Source organism: Erinaceus europaeus, chromosome 7 (assembly GCF_950295315.1).
Source record: "Erinaceus europaeus chromosome 7, mEriEur2.1, whole genome shotgun sequence".
NCBI classification, from domain to species: domain Eukaryota; kingdom Metazoa; phylum Chordata; class Mammalia; order Eulipotyphla; family Erinaceidae; genus Erinaceus; species Erinaceus europaeus.
In genome coordinates this window covers 68,089,641-68,113,196 of record NC_080168.1, presented here as the reverse complement: position 1 = coordinate 68,113,196, position 23,556 = coordinate 68,089,641, and the positions used below count along the sequence as shown (strand labels likewise).

Sequence of the window (23,556 nt, the reverse complement as noted above, 5' to 3'; positions counted from 1 at the left end):
TTTGAAAGTAGTGATAGAGGTGGGAAAAAAGCCTAGATGAATTTAAAGGGAACATGAGCAGATGAATATATTTGTCTGACTCTGTCCTTGTGAACATCCTGACCATGATACTATAATCTAGGCAAGTACTACCACTGGGTCAGTAGAGCTAAAAGTCCTTTCTTACACCTGCATGTGAGGCTGCCTTCATCTCGTAACTGAAATACTAGTCTTTAAAGATCAACAGCTGGGGGCACTGCTGGCCCCAGGAGGCAGTTCAGCAGTGTGTCAGTGATGTCAAGAGCCTTAGAATGTGACATCACAGCTCCAGTGGCCAAGGCTACTGCAGAATTTTCAGACTTGCGGACGAAGTTGGCAGTACTCGGGGTATTGTACTCTTACTTTCTCTTCAAAGTCAAGGAGTAAGAGTGAAGGATGTCTGCTTCCACCCGAAAGCCCTCCAGGCTTTCAGGGTGCCTTGGCTGGCTCACCTGCTTGAGGTAGGCTCTCCCTGTGCTGGGTATGGTTGTCAGGGGAGCAGGGCAGTGATGGGAAGTGGTCTGCTTCATTCCCTCTGAAACATGGGAAAGGACTCTGTTGGTCTTCAGCTCTGGTTTCATGAAGAGAGAGTCCTGTTCCTGGCACTCAGTCCTGTGGAATATGAGAAAGCAGGTTAGACCTTCTTAGGCAGACACTTCTCAGGGTCCATGGGAGGGTTTTCTGTATAAATAATGAAATGAGTAAAATAATCTGCCATGTTTGTCCAGAACTTTCATGTTCTATTGAATTATCATAGCTGTTAAGACTGGACAGTCCTAGTGAAGTCCACCCATAGTTCAGTATTATCTAGCCACTTCCTTGCAGTTAGAGATATTTGGATCTTTTTAGTATTATTTGCTGATTCTGATAATTTTTTCCCAAAATGTATTAATCACTTTAGACAAGATTGGAGTCAGTTTTCCAGATTCCTGTTACCTAAATTTTTAGACTCTCCTGCAGCCACATTGCCCTCACCTCTCCACAGCTCTACATGCCATTTAATGTAGCCTCTTATAGTTCCCAGAGAACCTGCTTGTTGTGTTGGACATTTTTTTATTTCTCTCTCCCTTTGTCTATTTGCTTTTTTTCTTCCTAGCAGCTCTGAGCGGCCTAGCTGCTTCCTCTCTCCCTCACGTCTAAGATGGCGAGGCCCAATGTCCTCACTTCAAACTGCTCCCATCTCCATCAGTCCCCAAGCAACCTCATCTCTCACACGGGCTTTCTATAACCCAGGGACTCCTGACTGGAAGTCTGGGTTTCTCTTTGGGGGATTAAAATAAATGACTAGCTTGTCTTGTCACTGAGGATGTTAAGCATGCAAACCTGCTGTCTATTTGAGCCCTGAGTGGCTGTGGTTGATGTGTTCCAGAGGATCTTCTGAGGACACAGCTGCTTCTGAAGGAGAGGATGCTTGGGAGGGACCCTGTGGCAGGCTGCTGCTGGCCACCACAGCCACGGTCAAAAGGGGCCGCAGGAGGCAGGCGCGACAGCTGCACCTATACGCCAACGTCTTGCTCATCTCTAGCTCAAAGTATGTAGATGCTCCATCTCCATATATGACCTGGGGGTGGGGACAGTGCAGGCCATGTGGGCCAAAGCAGCACTGAATGCTGCCTCCTGGTGCCACCTCCTGGGCTAGTTGGCTATAGTGGTTACGTTATGCATGTGCAAGGCCCCAGCAGTGCAAAAAAAAAAAAAGTACATACATGGGGGGGCGAGAAGGAGAGTGACACTGTGACTGGAGAAGTTTCTGGCACTGGGTAGAAACAACTCAGCAGTACAAATCTCAGGTCTGTTCTGTGGCACTGCATATGCTTGTGTCATGTGTCATTCTATCTCTGTCTCTCTCATCAGTCACCAAATGGATTTTTAAATTAGGCTACCTGGTGATCTATTCCTCTCATCCTAAATAAATTCTTGAAAAAAATAAATGGAAATATTTTTTAAATTCCTTTATGAAAAGGAATTGAATTTTTTTCCAATTGTGTTCTTTTGTATGAAGGCCTGAAATAAACTAGAAGGTCTGAACTAAAAAGTGCATGATTTCTATTAATGTGTGAGGTTTAATTATATAGTATATACAATTAAATGTAACAAAATATAAGTATCAGAATTTCAGCAACAGGAAAGGACACTCATTGTTTGCTGAGTGGCATTTGTAAACACTGAAGTACAGAGTGCGGCCACACTGGAGCCTCAGCTCTGAGGGCTAGCTGCTTCCTGCCTTTGGTGAGTTGTCTCCAGGGTCAGTCAGCACACACAGTGCTCAGGCCCCTCTCCCCACCCTTGCTGAGCTGCCAGATGAGGACAGCTGCAGGAGCAGGTCTTCATGGGCTCGGCTGAGAGTACAGGGCAGAGTGACAGAGGTCTTCTTGCTGTCCCTCCAGGTTTGAAAGCAACTTCACCATCAAGCACTCGGTGCCCCTGCGTAGCCTGTGGGTGTCTGCCTACTTGGAGAGGTCCAGGAGAGCCACCAGCAGAGACTGGAGGTCACTGGTTCTAGGCTGGGCCAGGAACAGCTTCGTGGTCACTTTCTCGTAAGACCTCCATCTTGGTTTTCCATGTGGTCATGACTTTTACATCTAAAACATTTTCATCTTGTTGTTTGTAAAGCCAATTGCTCAAGCATGAAGTCTTTGTTTTTCTCTCTCGTTCTCTTCTGAACGTTAAAAGGGAAAAACAAAAGAAATCATGGGTCAACTGGGACAGTGTAATCATGCACGGGAGGCCCAGCAGACAGAGACAGGAAATATGGATATCAGTGTTCTGTGGAGTTGAACTTATTTCTTCCCAATTTCTTGCACTGCAGGTCTGTTCAGCAAAAGCAGGAGTGGCATTCCTGTCTGGAGAGGTATGTTTGCCAGTACATATTTTCTATCTTTCATGTGTAATGAAATAATGCAGATCTCAGCACAGCAGTGTGGCCCTCTCTCCTGCCCTGCCCCATGGTGGTGAGTTCTGGTTTAGAGCCACCTGCCACTCAGGCAGGTGTTGGTCCCTCCTTCACATATGTATCATACTCCATTATTGATTTCTGAGGGACTTGTGGTCAGCACTCTTTATTTTCTCTTCCTTTTAACTTGTGATTGGAGACAACATCTATTTTCAAAAGGTGAATTGAAATTCCATAAACTGTAGACACTTATCATGGTGAGATGGGAAATTTTACCCAAGTGAGAACTAGACCATAAACCATCACCCTTAATCCTGCACACCCCCCCCATACACACTGTTGTTGGGTGAATCAATAGGCCCAGGTTTCCCCTTTGCATGATTCTCAAAACAAGTTTCCTTCCCTCCCTCCACAGAGCCCTAGGCCATGGGTTCTCATCTGTGAGAAGTTGCAGATCCAGAGCTCCAGTCTCACAGACCATGTCATACTTTCCAGGGCTCCTCTCACTTGCCTGAAATAAAACTCCTTACTTTCCCCAGATTTAGACTTGACTTCATAAGAATGTTCATTTGTTTTGAAAAGTAGCACAGGATATTAAACATAGTAGCAACAAATACTGACTTGGGGGAAAAACAGACTAACAGCTCATCCTTTCTCCTCTCTTTTGGGTCCCTGTTGGATTTGATTAGCTGCATGGTTCTTGCTAACGACAGGGACCAGCCTGGAATGACTCCCCAGGACACCCTTCCTGTACAGAGGGAGGATGGGGCATGCGTAAGTGTTTTTTTTTTTTAATTTCTTTATTGGGGAATTAATGTTCTACATTCAATAGTAAATACAATCGTTTGTACATGCATTAACATTTTCCAGTGTTCCATATAACAATACAACCCCTACTAGGTCCTCTGTCATCTTTCTTAGATTCTCTCCACCCACCCACCCCAGAGTCTTTTATTTTGGTGCAATATGCCAATCCCAGTTCAGGTGCTACCTGTGTTTTCCTTTCTGATCTTGTTTTCAACTCCTGCCTGACAGTGAGATCATCCCATATTCATCCTTCTGTTTCTGACTTATTTCACTTAACATGAATTTTTCAAGGTCCATCCAAGATCGTGCAAGATCGGCTGAAAATGGTAAAGTCACCATTTTTATAACGGAGTTATATTCATATATATACCACTACTTTCTCAGCCACTCATCTGTTATTGATTTTGGCTATTACAAATTGTGCTGCCAAGAACTTATGTATACACAGATCATTTTGGATGGGTGTGTTGGGTTCCTTAGGATATATCCCCATGAGAAGAATTGAAGGATCATAGGGTAGGTCCATTTCTAGCCTTCTGAGAGTTCTCCAGACTGTTTTCCATAGAAGCTGGACCAGTTGACATTCCCACCAGCAGTGTAGGAGGGTTCCTTTGACCCCACGGCTTCTCCAGCATTTGCTGCTATTGCCTTTTCTGACCTATGACATTCTTAGAGGAGTGAAGTGGTATCTCATTGTTGTCTTTACTTGCATTTCTCTGACAATCAGAGACTTGGAGCATTTTTTTCCTGTTTCTAGGCCTTTTGGATCTCTTCTGTGGTGAATATTCTGTCCATGTCGTCCCCTCATTTTTGGAAGGGGTTATTTGTTTTCTTGCTGTTTAGATTTGCAAGTTCTTTATATATTTTGGTTATTAGCCTCTTGTTGAGGTATGGCATGTAAAGATCTTCTCCCATTCTGTCAGGTGTCTCTTGGTTTGGGTAGTAGTTTCTTTAGCTGTGCAGAAGCTTTTTAATTTGATGTAGTCTCATAGGTTTATACTTGCTTTAGTCTTCTTTTTAATTGGATTCGTTTCATTGAAGATGTCTTTAAAATTTATGCGGAAATGAGTTCTGCCAATATTTTCCTCTAAGTATCTTTTAGTTTCTGGTCTAACATCCAAGTCCTTCATCCACCTGCAATTTACTTTTGTATTTGGTGAAATATAGTGATTCAGTTTCATTCTTTTGCATGTTTCAACTCATTGTTTCCAACACCATTTGTTGAATAGTCTTTGCTTTCCCCATTTAATAGTCTGGCACCTTTGTCAAAGATTAATTGTCCATAGGCGAGGGGGATTACTTCTGGGCTCTCAGTTCTATTCCACTGGTTAGTGTGTCTATTCATGTTCCAGTACCTAGCAGTTTTGATGACAAGGGCCCTATAATACAATTTGAGATCTGGGAATGTGATGCCTCCGGTTCTGTTCTTCTCAAGATTGTTTTGGCAATTCTAGTTCTTTTCTGGTTCCAGATGCTACATTTGTAGCATTTGTTCTTTTCTCCTAAAAAATGTCTTTGTGATATTGATAGGAATAGCATTAAGTTTGTATATGGCTCTGGGTAGTATATTCATTTTAATGGTGTTAATTCTTCCAACCCATGAACATGGAATATCTTTCCACTTCTTTGTGTCTTTTGCAATTTCCTTGAGTAGTGACTTACAATTTTCAGTATACAAGTCTTTCACTTCTTTGGTTAGGTTTATTCTTAGATATTTTACAGTTTTTGTTGCTATAGTAAAAGGAGTTGATTTCTGAATTTCAACTTCTTCTAAGTTAGTGTTTGCATAGAGGAATGCCACTGACTTTTGAGTGTTAATTTTGTAGCCTGACACCTTACTGTATTGCCTGATGATATCCAAAACATAGTTGATGGATTCATTAGGTTTTCTATGTAGATTATCATGTCATCTGCAATTAGGGAGAGTTTGACTTCTTTTCTTCTTTTCTTTTTTTTTATTTTTTATTTAAGAAAGGATTAATGAACTAAAACATAAGGTAGGAGGGGTACAACTCTACACAATTCCCACCACCCAATCCCCATAACCCAACCCCTCCCATGATAGCTTTCCCATTCTCTAGCCCTCTGGGAGCATGGACCCAGGGTCATTGGGGTTTGCAGAAGGTAGAAGGTCTGGCTACTGTAATTGCTTCCCTGCTGAACATGGACGTTGTCTGGTCGGTTCATACTCCCAGTCTGTCTCTCTCTTTCCCTAGTAAGGTGTGTCTCTGGAGAAGCTGAGCTCCAGGACACATTGGTGGGGTCTTCAATCCAGGGAAGTCTGGCCAGCATCCTGGTGGCATCTGGAACCGTTTCCAGAAGATGTGATCAGAGAACACCGAGTTTGATTTCTTTTCTTCCAAGCTGTATGCCTTTAATTCCTTGCTCTTCTGCCTGATTGCTGTGGCAGGAACTTCCAACACTATCTTGTATCGTAATGGTGATAGTGGGCAGCCCTGTCTAGTACCTGATCTGAGGGGAAATGCTTCCAGTTTTTCACCATTGAGTATGATGTTGGCTGTAGGTTTACTCTATAGAGACTCCACTATCTTCAGGAATTTTCCATCTATTCCCATTTTTTGTAGTGTTTTGATCATAAAGGGATGTTGCATTTTGTCAAAGGCTTTCTCTGCATCTATTGATATGATCATGTGGTTTTTGGTCTTGCTTTTATTGATGTGGTGGATCCCACCGACTGATTTACGTATATTAACCCAACCTTGCATGCCTGGGATAAACCCCACTTGGTCATGATGAACAATCTTTTTAATCTACTGCTGTAGCCAGTTGGCTAGAATTTTGTTCAATACTTTAGCATCTATGTTCATCAGAGATATTGGTCTGTAATTTTATTTTTTGGTTGTGTCCCTGTCTGCTTTTGGGATCAAAGTGATGTTTGCTTCATAGAAGCTGGAAGGGAGTATTCCAGTGTCTTCAATCTTCTGGAAGACATTTAAAGGTAGAGCTATAAGTTCATCTTTGAAAGTTTTGTAGAATTCATTTGTAAAATCATCTGGTCCAGGACTTTTATTTTTGGGAAGATTTTTGATAACTGTTTCAATTTCATTAGCTGTGATGGGCCTGTTCATGTTATCCACTTCCTCTTTACTTAGTTTTGGAAGTTGGTAGGTATCTAGGAAATCATCCATTTCTTCCAGGTTCTCTAGCTTGGTGGCATATAGTTGTTTGTTGGGTAGTTGCCATCTCCCCCTGGCTTCTGCTTAACCATATGCCTATATAGGGATTTTACTGATCCAAAGCTTTGGTCTATTTACATAAATCACTTTTACATAAAGCACTCCAGGGCATTGGTGGTTCTATGATAGGATTCTCTCCTGCTCCACCCCCTCCTTGTCACACACTGATCCCTTCTTTGTCACACTCTGATTTTCACCAGTCACTTTTCTCTCCACCCTCTCTATATCACATCCTGTTTCCACCCTACTTGGAGAGTATAAAAACAGCTGCTCTTCTGATTAAAGACACTTGGAAATTACTTTCCGGCTCCGAGAGTTCCAGAGTGTATCTCCTGCGGAAGTTGGTGCAGCAGGAGTTCCTGATCCCTCTCCCACACAGCAGCCTAGATCAGCTCCAGTTGAGTTCTCTCCAACCCAGAGAGCACTAGCTCGGGAAGAAGTACCCTCAGGCTATCCGGCAGTTGTTCACAGAAGCCTCACATGATATGTTGAATTTCTGCAGTGTCTGTTGTGATATCTCCTGTTTCATTGACTATCCAATTTATTTGGGTCTTCTCCCTTTTTTGTTTTGTGAGTCTGGCTAAAGATTGTCGATTTTGTTCACTCTTTGGAAAAACCAACATTTACTTTAATTGATCTTTTGTATGGTTTTCTTATTTTCAATGTTACTGATTTCTGCCCTAACTTTAGTGATTTCTGTCCTTCTAGTTGCCTTAGGGTTCTTTTTTTCTTCTACTAGGTCTTTAGGGTGTGCAGTCAGGCTGCTTATTTGTGCTTTTTCTTGTTTCCTAATGTGTGCTTCTATGGCTATGAACTTCCCCCTCAGTACTGCCTTAGCTGTGTCCCAAATATTTTCATAGCTTGTGTCTTCATTTTCACTGAACTCCTGAGACATTTTGATTTCTTCTTTTATTTCCTCTTTGACCCAGTAGTTGTTAAGGTGTGTACTGTTGAGCTCCCACATTTTGGGACTCTTAGTAATCTTTGTTGATTGTTAAGTGTTATTTTAATTCCTCTGTCCTCTGAGGAGATGCTTGGGATGAGTTCAGTCGCTGGAATTTGCTGATGCCCCACTGCTATGCCACCGAGATATAGATCTTCTCCTGAGTTTCTTGCTTAGTTCTCTGACCCCTGGTGTCAGCACATGGCCTCCATGCTGCTGCTCCAGACTCTGAGGGCAGTAGCAATGGAGACTCAGAGTTGCACTTGGTGAGTCCCAGGGGAGTTCTCTCCTCCCCTCAGTGGTCCCCTTGTTGGTGAAACAGACTGAAGTTGGTGTCTCAACTGATAAACTGCCTGACTCTTACCAGCCACCCAATCTCTCCCTAGGCTCCTTTTTGTCCACCAGCCCACACCTGTTTGCACTCATTGATGATCTGGTGGGTTCCTGAAGTCATTCTAGTCCTGTCCTGTTATGGTCCCAGGTGGTCTCCTTCAGTATTCCTAGATCCAGGAGAGGAGAGGGAGAGGGAGAACAACAGGGGGAGGGGGAGGGAGAGGGAGAGGGGCACATCTGCTGCTGCTTGTAGCCCCACCTCCTGAAGTCTCAAGTGTTTACTTTTAAGAGGGTAATCAGATTACCACACAGAATGGGATGTAGAAAATACAGTATTGAGAATTTACATGTGAGAGAAAGTATATAATCAAAATGTGGATCACTTTTCTCAGACTGTTTTAATTGTTTTATTTTTATAAAAATAGAGAAAAATTGAAAGGTAAGAAAAGTGAAGAGGAAGAGAGCCAGACATCTGTAGCACTACTTTATAGCCCTTGAAGCTTCCCCAGAGCAGGGAGCTGAACCCAGGTCCTTGCTCTTGCTAACATTTGCACTCTACTGGGTATACCACCTCCATTCTCTACAGTGGGTTTACTAGGGAAAGTACAGACATTTATTTTTATGTGAAACTGTAAATGCATAGAAAGCAAAAGGAATTCTTAGTGACTCTACAGCCTAAATATAGAAATAATGTTGTTTATTAAATTCCATAATGTTGATCTGGCTCTTCTTGATATCAATCATCATAACTTCTTGTAAGGAAGTGAGTTTGAGGGCCAGGTGGCGGTGTACCTGGTTAAGCACACCCATTACAGTGCACAAGGACACAGGTTCAAGCCCCTGTTCAAGCTTTAGGAGTGGTGAAGCAGGGCTGCTAATGTCTGTGGCTCTCTCCTTCTCTATCTCCCCTCCCCTCTCAATTTCCCTCTATTGAATAATATATATTTTCAAATAAAGGGGCTGATGTTTACTAACTGGAAACTCCTACAAGAATCAAATAAATTTTCCAAAAGCAGGGGAAAGGCCCAAAGCCCTGTGTTCAAGTGAGATACCATATGGATGGCTGAGAGTGAGAGTTTCTACATATAGTTTAGGGAGATACAAATGTGAACCCATCAGATGACTACAGTCTTGCAAAACATCATTCCTGGGGGCCAAGCGGTAGCACAGCAGGTTAAGCGAACATGGTATGAAGCACAAGGACCAGGTTAAGGATCCAGGTTTGAGCTGCAGGCTCCCCACCTGCAGGGGACTCCCTTCACAGGCAGTGAAGCAGGTCTATAGGTATCTGTCTGTCTTACTCTCCCCCTCTGGATTCCCCTCCTCTCTGGATTTCTCTCTGTCCTATTTAAAAACAGCCACTATAACAACTACATCAATGGGCAAAATGGCCTCCAGGAACAATGAATTCATAGTGCAGGCACCAAGTCCAGCAATAACCTTGGGGGCAAAAAAAAAATCCTCAGCATAAACAACAATTTCCTCCAATTAATCGTCATCCTTACAAATGGTGGTTTCAGTGTTTTCATAGGTCACTGTCTCTTATGATTTACTGAGGTAAATGTAACCTAGAAAAAAATGGTAAATGTAAAAGGGTCATTCAGAATCCCCTCAAGTGCTTTACCTGGACTCACCATTTCGTGGTCTTTTCCTACCCTCAAGGAGACCTTCCACCTGGAGCAGATGACTTCAGAGACCTCAAGGCAGCTGGTCCCTAATCCCAGGCAGCAGAGAAGGAGCCAGAAGGGGAGAGGTGAGCACCAACCCTCTGAAAGTGCCTCCTCTGGGCTGTCTCCCTTTCTGAAGCAGGATCATGACACTGAGGACCATTCGCACTGTGGGGGTTGGGAGGGTTCAGGGAAGGCTACAGGCAGGGACCCAGTACTCACCCCCAGTCATTTCTAGAAAGTTATTTTAGTTTGTGAATTGCTCTAGGTCAGGGTGGGCAACCCTTTTTCTGCCAGGGTTGACATGGATATTTAAGAGATAATTTGCAGGCCCTACAAAATTATCAACTTGAACATGAGCACTGAATGCTATGTGCCGACTCTGATTCCCAAATAAAATGACTCCTTGGGTCTCATGTTGCCCACAGGCTGGAGGTCCTCACCTGTCTATGTTGACAGTGGCTCCTATTCCGGATGCCCAGAGTCTGTCTCCATGAGCTTCTCTGTAGGTGCATTGTTCTCTCAGAGCAGGACCTTTAGGACCTGGGAAGAGGCCTTCCCCACCTCAAGTATGTGTCCAGTATCCTGGCCACCCTGGGAGCAGATGTACTGCCAGGCCTGTCAATCCATACTTGTAGTGGGGACTCTGATGCAGAGAGAGTATTGGGGGGTGAAAGGGAATCTGAGCAGAGCCTGGGCTGAAGTGGCCTTGACTAGGCTAGAATGTGGCTCTGACCTCACCCCACTCTAACTTACTTCCCACATACTGACTGGAAGTTGATGGTCAGGGCTTAATTTTTTTTTTAATTATCCAGCTTCCTATTCTCCCATGCTTACATGTTATGCTTCTAATATTCCTACTACAGAAAAAATATGATTTGATGAGATTTGCATCAGAGGAAGGGCAAAAGACTGTCTTAGTGCACTGCATTGCTTTTGTATGACGAAACCTCAAGCCCAGACCCTCCATGTTGAAAAAAGCTTTGGTACTATCTCTCTCTCTCTCTCCCCCTCCCTGTCTACTTTTCTGTCTCTTTTCTCCTCTGTTTTTCTGTCTCTATCTTAAGTAGAAGGATTTTGCACCAAGAATGAAAATCGCATAATATACCTTTTAGCAGGATGACTCTTACTTTATAAATATCTAGTTCACCTTTTGTTGTTGTTGTTGTTGTTGTTGTTGTTGTGAATAATATTCTTCCTTCACTGAAACCTGAGGAAACTGTACTTGAATCTTGGCCTTAACAGATGGAGAAAGATGAAGTTGCATTAAGTTAACTTCTTTAATCATGTCCATCTGCCTGTCTAAAATAAAATAGACCATGTATTGTGATCAGTCACAGAAATACAGAGTCTCCACCAGGGCATATCTATCTGTGATTAACAGGAGAGCTGAGCCTGACAGTCCTTCTCGGGATGAGACTCCTTTTCTGTCTGTCTGTGTCCTGGAGTCACTACTGCAAGATTACACAAAGGCTCTATTCCATCAAGGAATAGAGCATTCTTGCTAAAAGCCTTTGCAAGGGACTATATTTGGGTTCCATTTTAGAAGTCTTCTAATGGATCTCCGGTAGGAAAACCAGGATGCATGTATCAAGTCATCTATAAACAAACATTCCCATGGTGATGTAGGAGAATCCCCTGCTGTATTAAATAGGTGTTTGCTGTCCCTTCCTGTCTGTCCTACTGAGCCTCAGTAGGAAGTGGACCTGCCCCAGGCCTTGTATTTAGCAGTCCTCTGTTCTCCAATACTCTACTAAGCAACCAGGGAACTCCTCCTCTGCTCCTCCCAAAGCTCAATGTCTTATTTACAGGTGTCCTTGCTGATGGGAGAGGCTCCAAGATGGGATTCCGGGGCATCACCAGGAACTCCCAGCCCCTGGGAACCCTGTTGGATGAGCACTCCTTCTCCATCATGTATCAGCAAGAAGCCACCTGGCAGCAGTCCCTGTTCATGCAGATGCGCGTGGCTCCGGTGATACTGCGGGGCCCATCGATGCTGGCCCTGAGCTCAGCTCAGTGCCCCCCATCTGTGCGGGTCCATAGGGGCCGGGGAGCCTGCAGTAGACCACAGGATAGCAGCAGCACGGTCCTGCGTTGTTCCAGTTACAACATCTTCACTGGAGTGACTGGCCCCATAATATGTGTCAGTATCCCCTAGAGACACCTGCTAGCCATATGCTGTTGGGCATTTCATTCTTTTCCCTTTGGTTTTTATTAATTTTTGATGTTTTCCTTTTGTTGCCCTTGATTTTTTATTGTTATTGTAGTTATTAGTATTGATATTGTCATTGTTAGACAGGACAGATAGAAATAGAGAGAGGAGGGGAAGACAGACGGGGAGAGAAAGATGGACACCTGGAGATCTTCTTCACCGCCTGTGCAGGGACTCCCCTACAGACAGGGAGCTGGAGGCTCGAACTGGGATCCTTCAGCAGGTGCTTGTGCTTTGTGCCACGTGGCTTAATGTGGTGCGCTACTGCCTGGCTCCCTTTTTCACTCTCTTTTTTAAAATTTATTTATTCATTTATTCCATTTTGTTACTCTTGTTTTATTGTTGTAGTTATTATTGTTGTTGTTACTGATATCATTGTTGTTGGATAGGACAGAGAGATATGGAGAGCAGAGGGAAAGACAGAGAGGGGAGAGAAAGGTAGACACCTACAGACCTGCTTCACTGCTTGTGAAGCAACTCCTCTACAGGTGGAAATCCAGGGGCTCGAACTGGGATCATTACCCCAAACCTTGTGCTTTGCTCCATGGGCGCTTAACCCGCTGTGCTGCCACCCAATTTCTCTCTTTTCCCTTTCTATATGCACTGAGTATGTACTTGTCTCTGAAGGTCATGTATACCCTATGGGTATTTGTCTTTTCTTTTGCCTCCAAAGTTAACATTGGGGCTCCGTGCCAACACTCTGAATCCACTGCTTCTGGAGGCTGTTTTTTACATTTTGTTGCCCTTGTTGTTATTGTTATTGTTGTTATAACTGTTGTTGTTGTTGGATAGGACAGTGAGATACCGTGAGAGGACAGGAAGACAGAGAGGGACAGGGAAAGAAACCTGCAGACCTGCTTCACTGCTTGTGAAGCGACCCCCACTCCCAGATGAGGAGCTGGGGGCTCAAACTGGGATCTTTATGCCCGTCCTAATACGTTGAACCATGTGTGATTTACCCGCTGTGTACCGCCCAGCCCCTGGTATTTGCCATTAATGACTTCGTCGTATCTTGCTAATAATGAGAATATTTCTCATATCGACCCAGAATTATACTTTGATCAGTCTTTTCAGGAAAGCATTTCTTTAGGTCATGTTCAGAGCTATATTTCACTTTTTAAATATTTTTAATGAAATTCCAGATTTTTAATATATGGAGACAGAGATAGAGGTAGGAACAGAGAGACAGAGGGACAGCATACCCAGCACCCATCTGGCTGGGATGATCCCCTAAACTCTCTGCCCTCTCTGCATCCAAGGAGACGTCCTCGTCCCTACTCCCTGCCTGTCCAGGGACCCTCTGCCTAGTAATTGCTACCTACCTCTGCTTTTTGCCTAGTTAACATGAATTTTTGATCATTTGAGAGTTGCTCTCTACTCTTAAAAGTTGTTCACACTTTCAAGGTGTTTACTCCTCCCCCCTACATTAAGGAGCACTTTAACTACTATGTGGATAAAAACATTTCCTTGCAAGAAAGTATTTGAAACTATGATCTGTATTTAAACTTGATTTACAAAGAGATGAATTTGCTAGAATATATATTTCTCATTTACAAGGAAATAGTCACTGTGCAAGAAGAAATACAAGTGTTGGCATTAGTGTTTTAAACATATATTGTTCTTATGCGCACTCAGTCAGAGTTACTGAAATCAACAATGTTTGCTCTCAAACCATAGTCAAGTCTGTGGAGCTAAGAGAATTTATATTTTTACTTGATTCATTTTTTGTGAATCTTAGGAAAGCTAAAGACAAGTTTTCTTCAAGTAGACCCTGTGAAAGGTGGGTTGTAACCCCAGTTTTTTTTTCTTAATTCAAGGTTCTTGCACAACATGAGATGTGTCTGACTTCTAAGGATAATGAGACCCCAGACACAGTGATGCGTGAGTGTCAAGATATTCTAAGTTGGGATGGTTGGATTTAAAAAAGCAGATCAAAACTCTCTTAATAGCAGCTGTGGGAGTCGGGCTGTAACGCAGCGGGTTAAGCGCAGGTGGCGCAAAGCACAAGGACCGGCATAAGGATCCCGGTTCGAACCCCGGCTCCCCACCTGCAGGGGAGTCGCCTTCACAAGTGGTGAAGCAGGTCTGCAGGTGTCTATCTTTCTCTCCCCTCTCTGTCTTCCCCTCCTCTCTCCATTTCTCTCTGTCCTATCCAACAACGACAACAACATTAATAACTACAACAACAAAACAACAAGGGCAACAAAAGGGAATAAATAAATATAAAAAAATTTAATAAAAAAAATAGCAGCTGCTTAGTATTAAGCTTAATTGTCTTCACACATTTCATCCATCCTGACCAGCCCAAAACTGTGGCACAAACTCAGACCTGTCTTCCTAAAAATTTTCTTTAATACATTGAAGGAGCTATTAATTTGTACATCTGTGGAACAATATAGTTGCTGGGTCTTTCTATTTGTTTTGTCATCACAGTATAATTTGTTTTAGGTAAAATGCTTTATTAAAATAATGAAAATAAAAAACAGCCATTGTACAATGTAAAGGCATCAATACCCCTGTCCCAAATTCACCTGTTCCCAGTGTCTTTTTCATCCCCTTTCCACATTTTCAGCTGCATGTTCTTAGCCAAAAAAAAAAAAAAAAAAAAAAAAAAAAAAAAAAAAACCTCAGGCCTGTGCCTCTAACCATGCTTGATGGTGTTTCTAGCCAGGGAGGTGAATTGTTCTATTTTTTTTTTTTCGTCAAGAAGTGCTGTCTTGAAAAAAATGTTTTGAGGGAGAGGCTGGGTGGTGATGCACCTGGTTGAGAGCACATGTTACAATGCTAAAGGACACAGGTTCAAGCCCCTGGTCCTGACCTATAGGGGGGAAGCTTCATGAGTGGTGAAGCTGTGTTGCAGGTGTCTCCCTCCCTATCACCCCCTTCCCCCTCAATTTTGGGCTGTCTCTATCCCATAAATAAATAAATAAATATAATAAAAATTTTAAATATATATATACATGTTGAAGGGACTGGTTGTGCACCCGTTAAGCACACATAGTACTCAGCACAAGGGTCCATACAATGATCCAGGTTCAAACCCCATTCCCCACGTTCAGGCAGGTCACTTCACAAGAGTTGAAGCAGGTCTGTAAGTGTGTGTCTATCTCCCTCGCACTCCCCTCTCAATTTCTGTATTATCCAATAAAATGAAAAAATAGGACACCATGAAAAATGGAATTTTATTGAGCCCCAGCAATAAATAACCCTGGAGGCAAAAAAAAAAAAAAAAAAAAAACAGGAAAAGGAAAAATCTGTTAATTTATTTATTCATTTATTTCACTAATCATTTCTTTCTCTCAATATGTTGAAAGAAATACAGTTTAGACTCTCTTTTCCTCACACCTTTTTATTTTCAGTATGGGATTCTGCTAGTGTATTTCCTTACAAATGAGCCCCTTGTATTTCTGAAACTCCTTTCAAATGAGGTCACACCTGTGAGCCCACACAGAAGTATTTTTGAACTCCGGCTCCATGGCAGAATGTCCTCAGCGTCTTACCATAGTGAGAGGCTTGTGTCCAGGCTCCAGTATTCACATGCTGACCACAGCACTTGGTGTTTCTCAGACTGAGTTCCCAGTCCTCTTAGTGATGTGCAGTTACAGTCCAAGTTAAATTCTCAAACAGATCAGACTGGAAGGAGACTGTGCTCTCTATACCTCAGAAATTTGCTCCATTTCCCAGACTGCGAGCTAGTGTCCAGAGCACTGTCAGGCGACTGTGAGCTGCTTAGTGCAGCATCCTCAGTGCCCATCCAGAGTGACACCCTGTTCCTCCTTTCCTCCTCTTCTCTCCCTCTTTCTCTTGTATTAAGAAATGATCCTTCCCACCTGCAGGGGAGCCACTTCTTAGGTGGTGAAGCAGGTCTACAGGTATCTATCTTTCTCTCCCCCTCTTTGTCTTCCCCTCCTCTCTCCATTTCTCTGTCCTATCTACCAATGAATACATCAACAACAATGACTACAACAACAATAAAAACAACAAGGGAATCAAAACAGAAATAAATAAATATTCTTTAAAAATCATTAAAAAAACATTTTAGAAAAAGAAATAAAAGGAAATGAACCTTATTTTTGAAACTCAAATCCACATTACAGCAAACTGTCTTTCTCTAATTTGGGAAGGGCAAGGGGAAGCAATCCTAAGCATGAAGTACTAGCCACTGTTTTATGCACAGTTACTCCATGTGTAGGCTCTGGCTTTGTACTTGCCTTCTGGGTTTTCAGTCCCCTGAGTCTTCTCTTTGGTGACTCCGTGGGCTGGGAGGAGCAGCAGGATGGGAGCATAGAGCAAGGTGCCTGAGTTTCCTGAGTAGCCCTGACAGAGGAGAAGGACATTCTAGGACTGGCACAGAGCTCCCACAGCAAAGTTCATTTTATTGTGTAGGAAGCCCCGGGTTCACACCACTGATGCACATCAGATCAGCTGAAACAGCACAGAGGGGAGACTTCATGAGCAGTGGAGGGGTGCAGTGAGCCTGGATCTCTATCTCTCAACCTGTGTGTCTCTCTCTCTACCTCCAGGGTTGTTGCTGGGGCTCGGTGCCTGCACTATTAATCCAGTGCTCCTGGAGGCTATTATCCCCTTTTGTTGCCCTTATTCTTTATTGTTATTAGAATTGTTTTTGTTATTGCTCTCATTGTTGTTAGACAAGACAGAGAAATTGAGAGAGGAGAGGAGGAGAGAGAGGGCAGAGAAATACAGACACCTACAGACCTGCTTCTCCACTTACGGAGCCAGGGGCTGGAACAGGGACCCTTAGGCCATTCCTAGAGCTTCACACCATGTGCGCTTAACCTGCTGCACTACCACCCAGCCACCTCGTCTCTTTTTAAAGGATTCAAAAGAAAAGATATTCTGGAACTAGTGGGTCAAAAGGCCATAGCAGTTAAGTAAATACTAAAAAAGAAACATTTAAAGTCTATTAGACTGACCTCATGTGTCAGTATAGTGAGCAGAGCAATTCCACACAATCCATTGCAGTTATTTAATCACAGCAGCCATCACAGACCTCTGTAAAGGCACAGTTTAGAAGGACAATGTCAGAGCACAGGTGGTGGCATATCTGTTAGAGCGCACAGATTACAGTGCACAAGCCTCCAGGTTCAAGTCCCCTGCCCCCACCTGAAACTGGGAATCTTGATGAACAGTGAAGCAGAGCTACAGGCTCCTGTCTATCTCTCTACCCCCCCTCCTCTCAATATCTCTTCCCTTAATTAAAAAAAGTAAATCAAGTGTTATCTAAAGAGGGCACATTTAGAGTCAGAATTGTCAAATAATCTGCCAGAGAAATAAAGATCTCAATGGTATTGGGCATGAATGAGCAGGAGTGTTCTCAGACAGGATCCTAGCAGAAGTTACTAATGGGCCCAGCAGAAGAGCCCTCACACTGGATAATCGCCTGCTTTTCCTGTGCCAGATCCAGGTTCAAGCTCAGTCCTCATCACATGATGGAAATAAGTGTCAGTGCTGTGTTACTGCCTTTCTGTCTCTCCCTCTCCGTCTCTCTCTCTCTGCTATTCTGTAATTCATTGGAGCTGGTTACTGGCACTATGAATTCACTGGTCCTGTCAAATCATTTTCCTTTTGTTTTTTTCTTCTGTTTTATTTGATAGAGAGAAATTGGAGGGGAAAGACAGAAGAGAGAATGATAGACACCTGCAGTGTGTTTCCTCACACTAGAAACTATCCCCAGCATGTTGGGAGTTGGGGCTCAAACCCAGATCCTTGTATGTGGTCATGTGTACACTCAGCCTGGTGCCCCACCACCTGGCCCCTTGTTGTTATTTTTGATCTATCTCCCTCCACTACTGGAAAAAAGGCCAGCCCAGTGCAATGTAACCCAAGACATCATGGAATAAAAAGTCCCCATTGTACTCTGTACCAAGGGATGTCTGCATTCTAAGCAAGGGAACCTGGGAAGCCTGCTCCCAACTGACTCAGCACTTTCTGTGCCTGGGCACCTGCTTTCTGTAGGGTCTCCCTGCCTGAGTGCAGTGATGCTCCCACAGACACAGTGGCTCCATCCTGAGACCCAGAAGGAGGACCACGGGCACCATGTGGGCACTAGCTGGGGTGAGTTGGCCTGATGGGGACCATTCATCAGCCTGAGTCTGCATGTTGACTGTCCTCCCTGTAGGGCACCAGCAAGACTGTGGACAGGAAATGGGTGAGCTGCCAACCACTGAGCTGCTGTCCCAGAGACCACAAGACTCCACTTCTGTCTTCATCATCACAGAGCCCTATGATCTGGAGCAGACCTCTGAGGAGACCCCAGGTCAGTGTGTCCTCAGGCCCAGACACTGAGTGGAACTAGGAGGAAGCACTGGTGAACCACAGCCATCCTGCAGGTGTCCCCTCTGTGCCCATGACTGCCCTCCTGATGTGGCTCCTGACATTTAAAGCCACCTGCAGGGGGTGAGGGATGGTACAGGCAGGGCCCAAGACCCACCCACCATCCAACCTGGGGATACTTCCTGTTGTGAAATCAGACTTGGCTCACTGCTAGGGAGGGCGCTTATTTTTCAGTGGCTATAGGTAGGCAGTGGCTCCTTCTCTGTGTCTCTGGAGCTTCTCCCACACAGGACTCTGTCTGTGTGCACTGTGACTGTTACTAGACCAGGACCTTCCAGGACCTGGGAACACACCTTCTCCATCCCAGGGCTTGTCCCATATCCCACATTCCCAGGAACTGATGCCCTGGCTGCCTGGCTCACCCCCACTGGGAGTGCTGGGTCTGATGATGCCTGTACTGAGTTACTGGAATGAATTAGACTCTTTGCAGAGCTTGGAGTGAAGTGATCTTGGAGTTCCAGGTAGAATGGAGCTCTCTATCCCACCACAAGCAACCTCACTCCCACAATTCCCAGGTGTAGCTTGATATGAATGTCTGTGCGTAGGAAGGCAGGGTGTGTGTGTGTGTGTGGGGTTCCTTCTTGATGTTTTCTGCCTTCCATTCTAAAATGTTTTACCGTTGATATTACTACTATAGAGGAAAATGTTGAATTGGTATGCATTTCACTCAGAAAAGATGAAACGAACTCTTGTATATATTTTGTTTGGAGGAATCATAATATATAGTTTTATATATAAAACTTATATATTATGTCAGGTTGTCACTGTGGCTCAGTCCCTGCAATATAAATCCACCACTCCTGGAAGCCATTTTCTGCTCTTTTTTTCCCCTTTTCTTTTCTTTCTTTCCTTCTTTCTTTCTTTCTTTCTTTCTTTCTTTCTTTCTTTCTTTCTTTCTTTCTTTCTTTCTTTTGCCATTAGGGTTATTGCTGCAGCTAAGAGCCTGAACGAGGAACCCATAACTCTGGTACCCATTCCTCCATTTTGTCTTGTTTGATTGGAAGAGAAAAATTGAGAGCTGAGGTGCAGCTTGAGAGGGAGAGAGAAAGACACCTGCAGACCTGTTTGACTGCTCCTGAAGGATCCCCTTGCAAGTGGAAAATGGGTGTTTGCACTCAGATACTTGGGTACTGTACTGTGTTTACTTAACCAGGTGTGCTACTGCCAAGCCCTCTAATATATATATATTATATGTTTACTGGATAGAGACGGAAGTGAGAGAGAGGGGAAACACACACACACACACACACACACATATACAGAGTTTTGCAGAAAGAGAGAATTCTTCATCAAGGAATGCAGAACTCTGGATGAAGTGATTCTTCTTTCTACGAAAGCTGAATAACAAGTTCTAGTTTAAAAACTTCAAATTAGCAAAAATCAGGGAAACCAGAATGCCTCAGTCAGCTCACTTAAAAGCTATCCCTGTTGATACACTGGAACCCCCTGAGCTGTTCAGAATATGTTCTGTCTATATTTTGCCTTTCTAAAGTGGCTCCTTAGAAAGTGAGCTCTCTGTAGCATCCCTCTCTGAAATGTCTCCATCCTCTCACTTCCTCTGTTCCACATCCTTTGCATCAAATTCACGGATTGTCTCTTTCACAGGAGTCTCTGCAGTTGGAGCAGCCACCTGGCCCGCACCACCCCACATTATCAAGTGCTCCCCTTACCAGGGCGCTAAGATGGCGTTGCATTGGCGGTACAAGGAGAACATCTTCTCTACTCTATATAGCAGAGAAGATATCTGCTGGTGCTCCCCCCACATCCATGGGGCTCCCAAGGTTCCCAGAGCATTGGCCTTGCTGGCCCTCCATGCCTCAGAGGAGACTGAGACTCTGCGTGTCTGTGGGGACAGGGCCACCCCCAGCCTGTCCCTATACACTTTTAACATGCACCGAACCATCTTCCACCAGAAGGTGCAGGTAATGGATGTGATAGATTATTTACAAAGCATCCTTGTAAAAAAGGTCATCACTATGACCTCCTGCATCTCTCCCAGATAGTTCTTCTACCCTTAAATAGTATATTACATATATTATTCATAGTATCTGATAGCATATATATTAGTATAATAAATACTTTGTAGCTCTATACCTTAGAGGACTACTTTTTAAAAAATTCTTTATTGGGTAATGAATGGTTCACAGTTGACAGCAAAACACAAGCTTTTCTACATGCGTAACATTTTCCAGTTTTCTACAGAACAATTCAACCCCCACTAGGTCCTCCTCTGCTATCATATTCTAGGACCAGAACCCACACCCTGCCCAGAGTCTTTTACTTTGGTGAAATACACCAACTCCAGTCCAAGTTCTGCTTAATGTTTTCCCTTCTGATCTTGTTTTTCAACTTCTGCCTGTGAGTGAGATCATCCCATATTCATCCTTCTCTTTCTGACTTCTCTTACTTTACATGATTCCTTAAAGCTGCATGCAGGATGAGGTGAAGAAGGTGAAATCACTATTTTTTTTCCTCCTCCAGGGTTATTGCTGGACTCGGTGCCTGCACCATGAATCCACCTCTCCTGGAGGCCATTTTTTCCCCCTTTTGTTGCCCTTGTTGTAGCTTCGTTGTGGCTATTATTGCCCTTGTTGATGCAATTCGTTGTTGGATAGGACATAGAGAAATGGAGAGAGGAGGGGAAAACGGAGAAGGGGAGAGAAAGATAGACACCTGCAGACTTGCTTCACCGCCCATGAAGCGACTCCCCTGCAGGTGGGGATCCGGGTGCTCGAACCAGGATCCTTACGCTGGTCCCTGCACTTTGCGCCACATGCGCTTAACCCACTGCTCCACCGCCCGACCCCCGAAATCACTATTTTTAATAGCTGAATAGTATTCCATTGTTTACATAGACTACAATTTACTCAGCCCTTAGCTGATTATTTTATTTGCTGCTGACTCATATACACTAGGTGGCAGCATGTCTTGGGTGTTAATTTTTTATTTGTTTATTTTCCTTTTGCCCTTGTTTTAATTGTTGTTGTAGTTATTATTGTTGTTATTGATGTTGCCATTGTTATATAGGACAGAGAGAAATGGAGAGAGGAGGGGAAGACAGAGAAGGTGAGAGAAACACATCTGCATACCTGCTTCCCTGCCTGTGGAGTGACTCCCCTGCAGGTGGGGAGCCAGGGGCTCAAACCCAGATCCTTATGCCTATCCTTGCGCTTTGCACCACGTGTGCTTAACCAGCTGCTCTACCGCCTGACTCAGGGTGTTAAATTTAAAGAAGAAGAAAAACAGCTATTGGGTAAGAGGGTTTGCACAGTGGTATGTGCTCCAGATATCAGGGCTGAACCCAAGAGCGCCTAGATTTAACACCACCGAAACCCAGAACTGTGTCACAGGCTGGGCTCCATCTGTTTTTCTCTTTCATTAAAAAAAGGGGTGGGGAGCTGGGCAGTAGTGCAGTGGGTTAAATGCTTGTGGTGCAAAGCAGTAAGGATTCCTGTTGGAGCCCCTGGCTCTCCACCTGTAGATGAGTTGCTTCACAGGCGGTTAAACAGGTCTGCAGGTGTCAATCTTTCTCACCCCCTCTGTCTTCCCCCTCCTCTCTCCGTTTCTCTCTGTCCTGTCCAACAATGATGATATCAGTAACAACAACAATAACTACAACAATAAAAGAAGGGCAACAAAAGGGAATAAATAAGTAAGTAAAACTCTAGCTCCCAATTAAAAACAACTTTTATCTTACTATCAAGACATAATCAGTCTTCTGGGTGAGCTCATTCCTATCACAGTTATCAACATCTAATCATGCTGTATCATAGCACTGGAGAAGAAAGAACATGTTATAGAAATACACAATCTGATTGATAGAGATGAAATTAAATCTCACAAACCGTCATCCAGGTCACAAATGCTGAAGTCGCACAAATCTGAGAAGTCCGCATATGTCTCAGCCCAATGATCATTTTCTCTTGCAATGTCACCACTGTGGTGACTCTATGATCCTACTGCCATTAAAATCATAATGCCTAAGCATGTGCTCCTGCCATTATCTGATGTTGTCTGCTTTTGGATTGTCTTACTACCATACCTGCAGAGTTAGCAGTGGGGCTTCAGTGCTTGCACAAGGAATCCCCAACTCCTGTGGCCTTCTTTGTACCATTTTTAAAAAAACTTTTATTTAATAGGACAGAAATTGAGAGGGAAGAGGTAGGCAGAGAAGAAGAGAGAGATGGACACTGCAGCAGATCTTCACCACTCATAAGTCTTATTGGTACAGGTAGGAACAGGGGGCAGGCAGCCATGTTTGCTCATGGTACTCTGTCATCCCCTGGCTTTGAACATTTTATGAGTTAAACCACCCCCTGTGTGTTCCTTGTCTTGATTGTTTAACTTGACAACCTGCACAGGGGATGAATCCCCGCGGCTGAATGTTAGCCAGTACTCATTTCTTGTTATTAGCGTCCACCTCTACTGTTATTAAAGACACCCACTGGAATCCACAGGGCTGTGCAGGGTGTGGTTAACACCTTTCTCAACTCTTTTCACTTGGTGATGGAATCTTGGATATAACTCACATTTTATTTCTATATTCAACAATTTTATTATTCTTTGGTTCTCCTCTCCAGATCAGCTTTTGCAGACAGACACAGAGAGGTCAGAGCTGGAGAGAGGGAGAGGCTCACAGCACAGACCCTTCCTCAAGAGCCACAACACTCCCTGGGCTGGACTGGGGTCTCAGACCTGGGCTGTGCACATGGCAGAGTAGACAACTCCTGAGTGAGCTGTCTTTGGGCCCCCGGTGTCACACTGTATCCTTGTATTACCTGTGCTTTGAGAGTCCATGGTGAAATATAAGCTCTGTTTATGCATAGAAGTTCTTTGTAGATGGGAACAATTCCCATGTTCATTCTGCTAGGATTTGTATTTGCATTTTCCTGACTCTGTATAACCATATATAATGCCACAATCAACAGATCTAAACACACTTTTTTATTTTACACAAGGCTGTATTCTCCCCATTTTTTTGAGGTCTTCACTATAATCATCTCTAAGTTCTATGCATTTTTTTTGCCACCTAGGTTATTGCTGGTGCTTTTTGCATGCAAGTCTCCTGCATCCCAGGTTGAAATATTTTTTCAGTTTCTTTTTTTTTTGTCTTCAATATGTGAGACTGCAAC

The 23,556-nt window shown here is 43.7% G+C and overlaps 2 protein-coding genes across 2 annotated transcripts in view; both read left to right on the top strand.

Annotated features, from left to right (window-relative positions):
- The window catches only part of MTRF1 (mitochondrial translation release factor 1), a 103,098-nt gene that overhangs the window by 12,943 nt on the left and 66,599 nt on the right, over window positions 1-23,556 (top strand). The window lies entirely within an intron of this gene.
- LOC132539346 (uncharacterized) lies at window positions 274-12,016 on the top strand. The gene is made up of 7 exons (XM_060193511.1): window positions 274-401; window positions 1,388-1,549; window positions 2,406-2,555; window positions 2,828-2,869; window positions 3,601-3,685; window positions 9,854-9,944; window positions 11,670-12,016. The coding sequence occupies exons 1-7, from the start codon at window positions 274-276 to the stop codon at window positions 12,014-12,016; spliced, it is 1,005 nt and encodes a 334-aa protein (XP_060049494.1).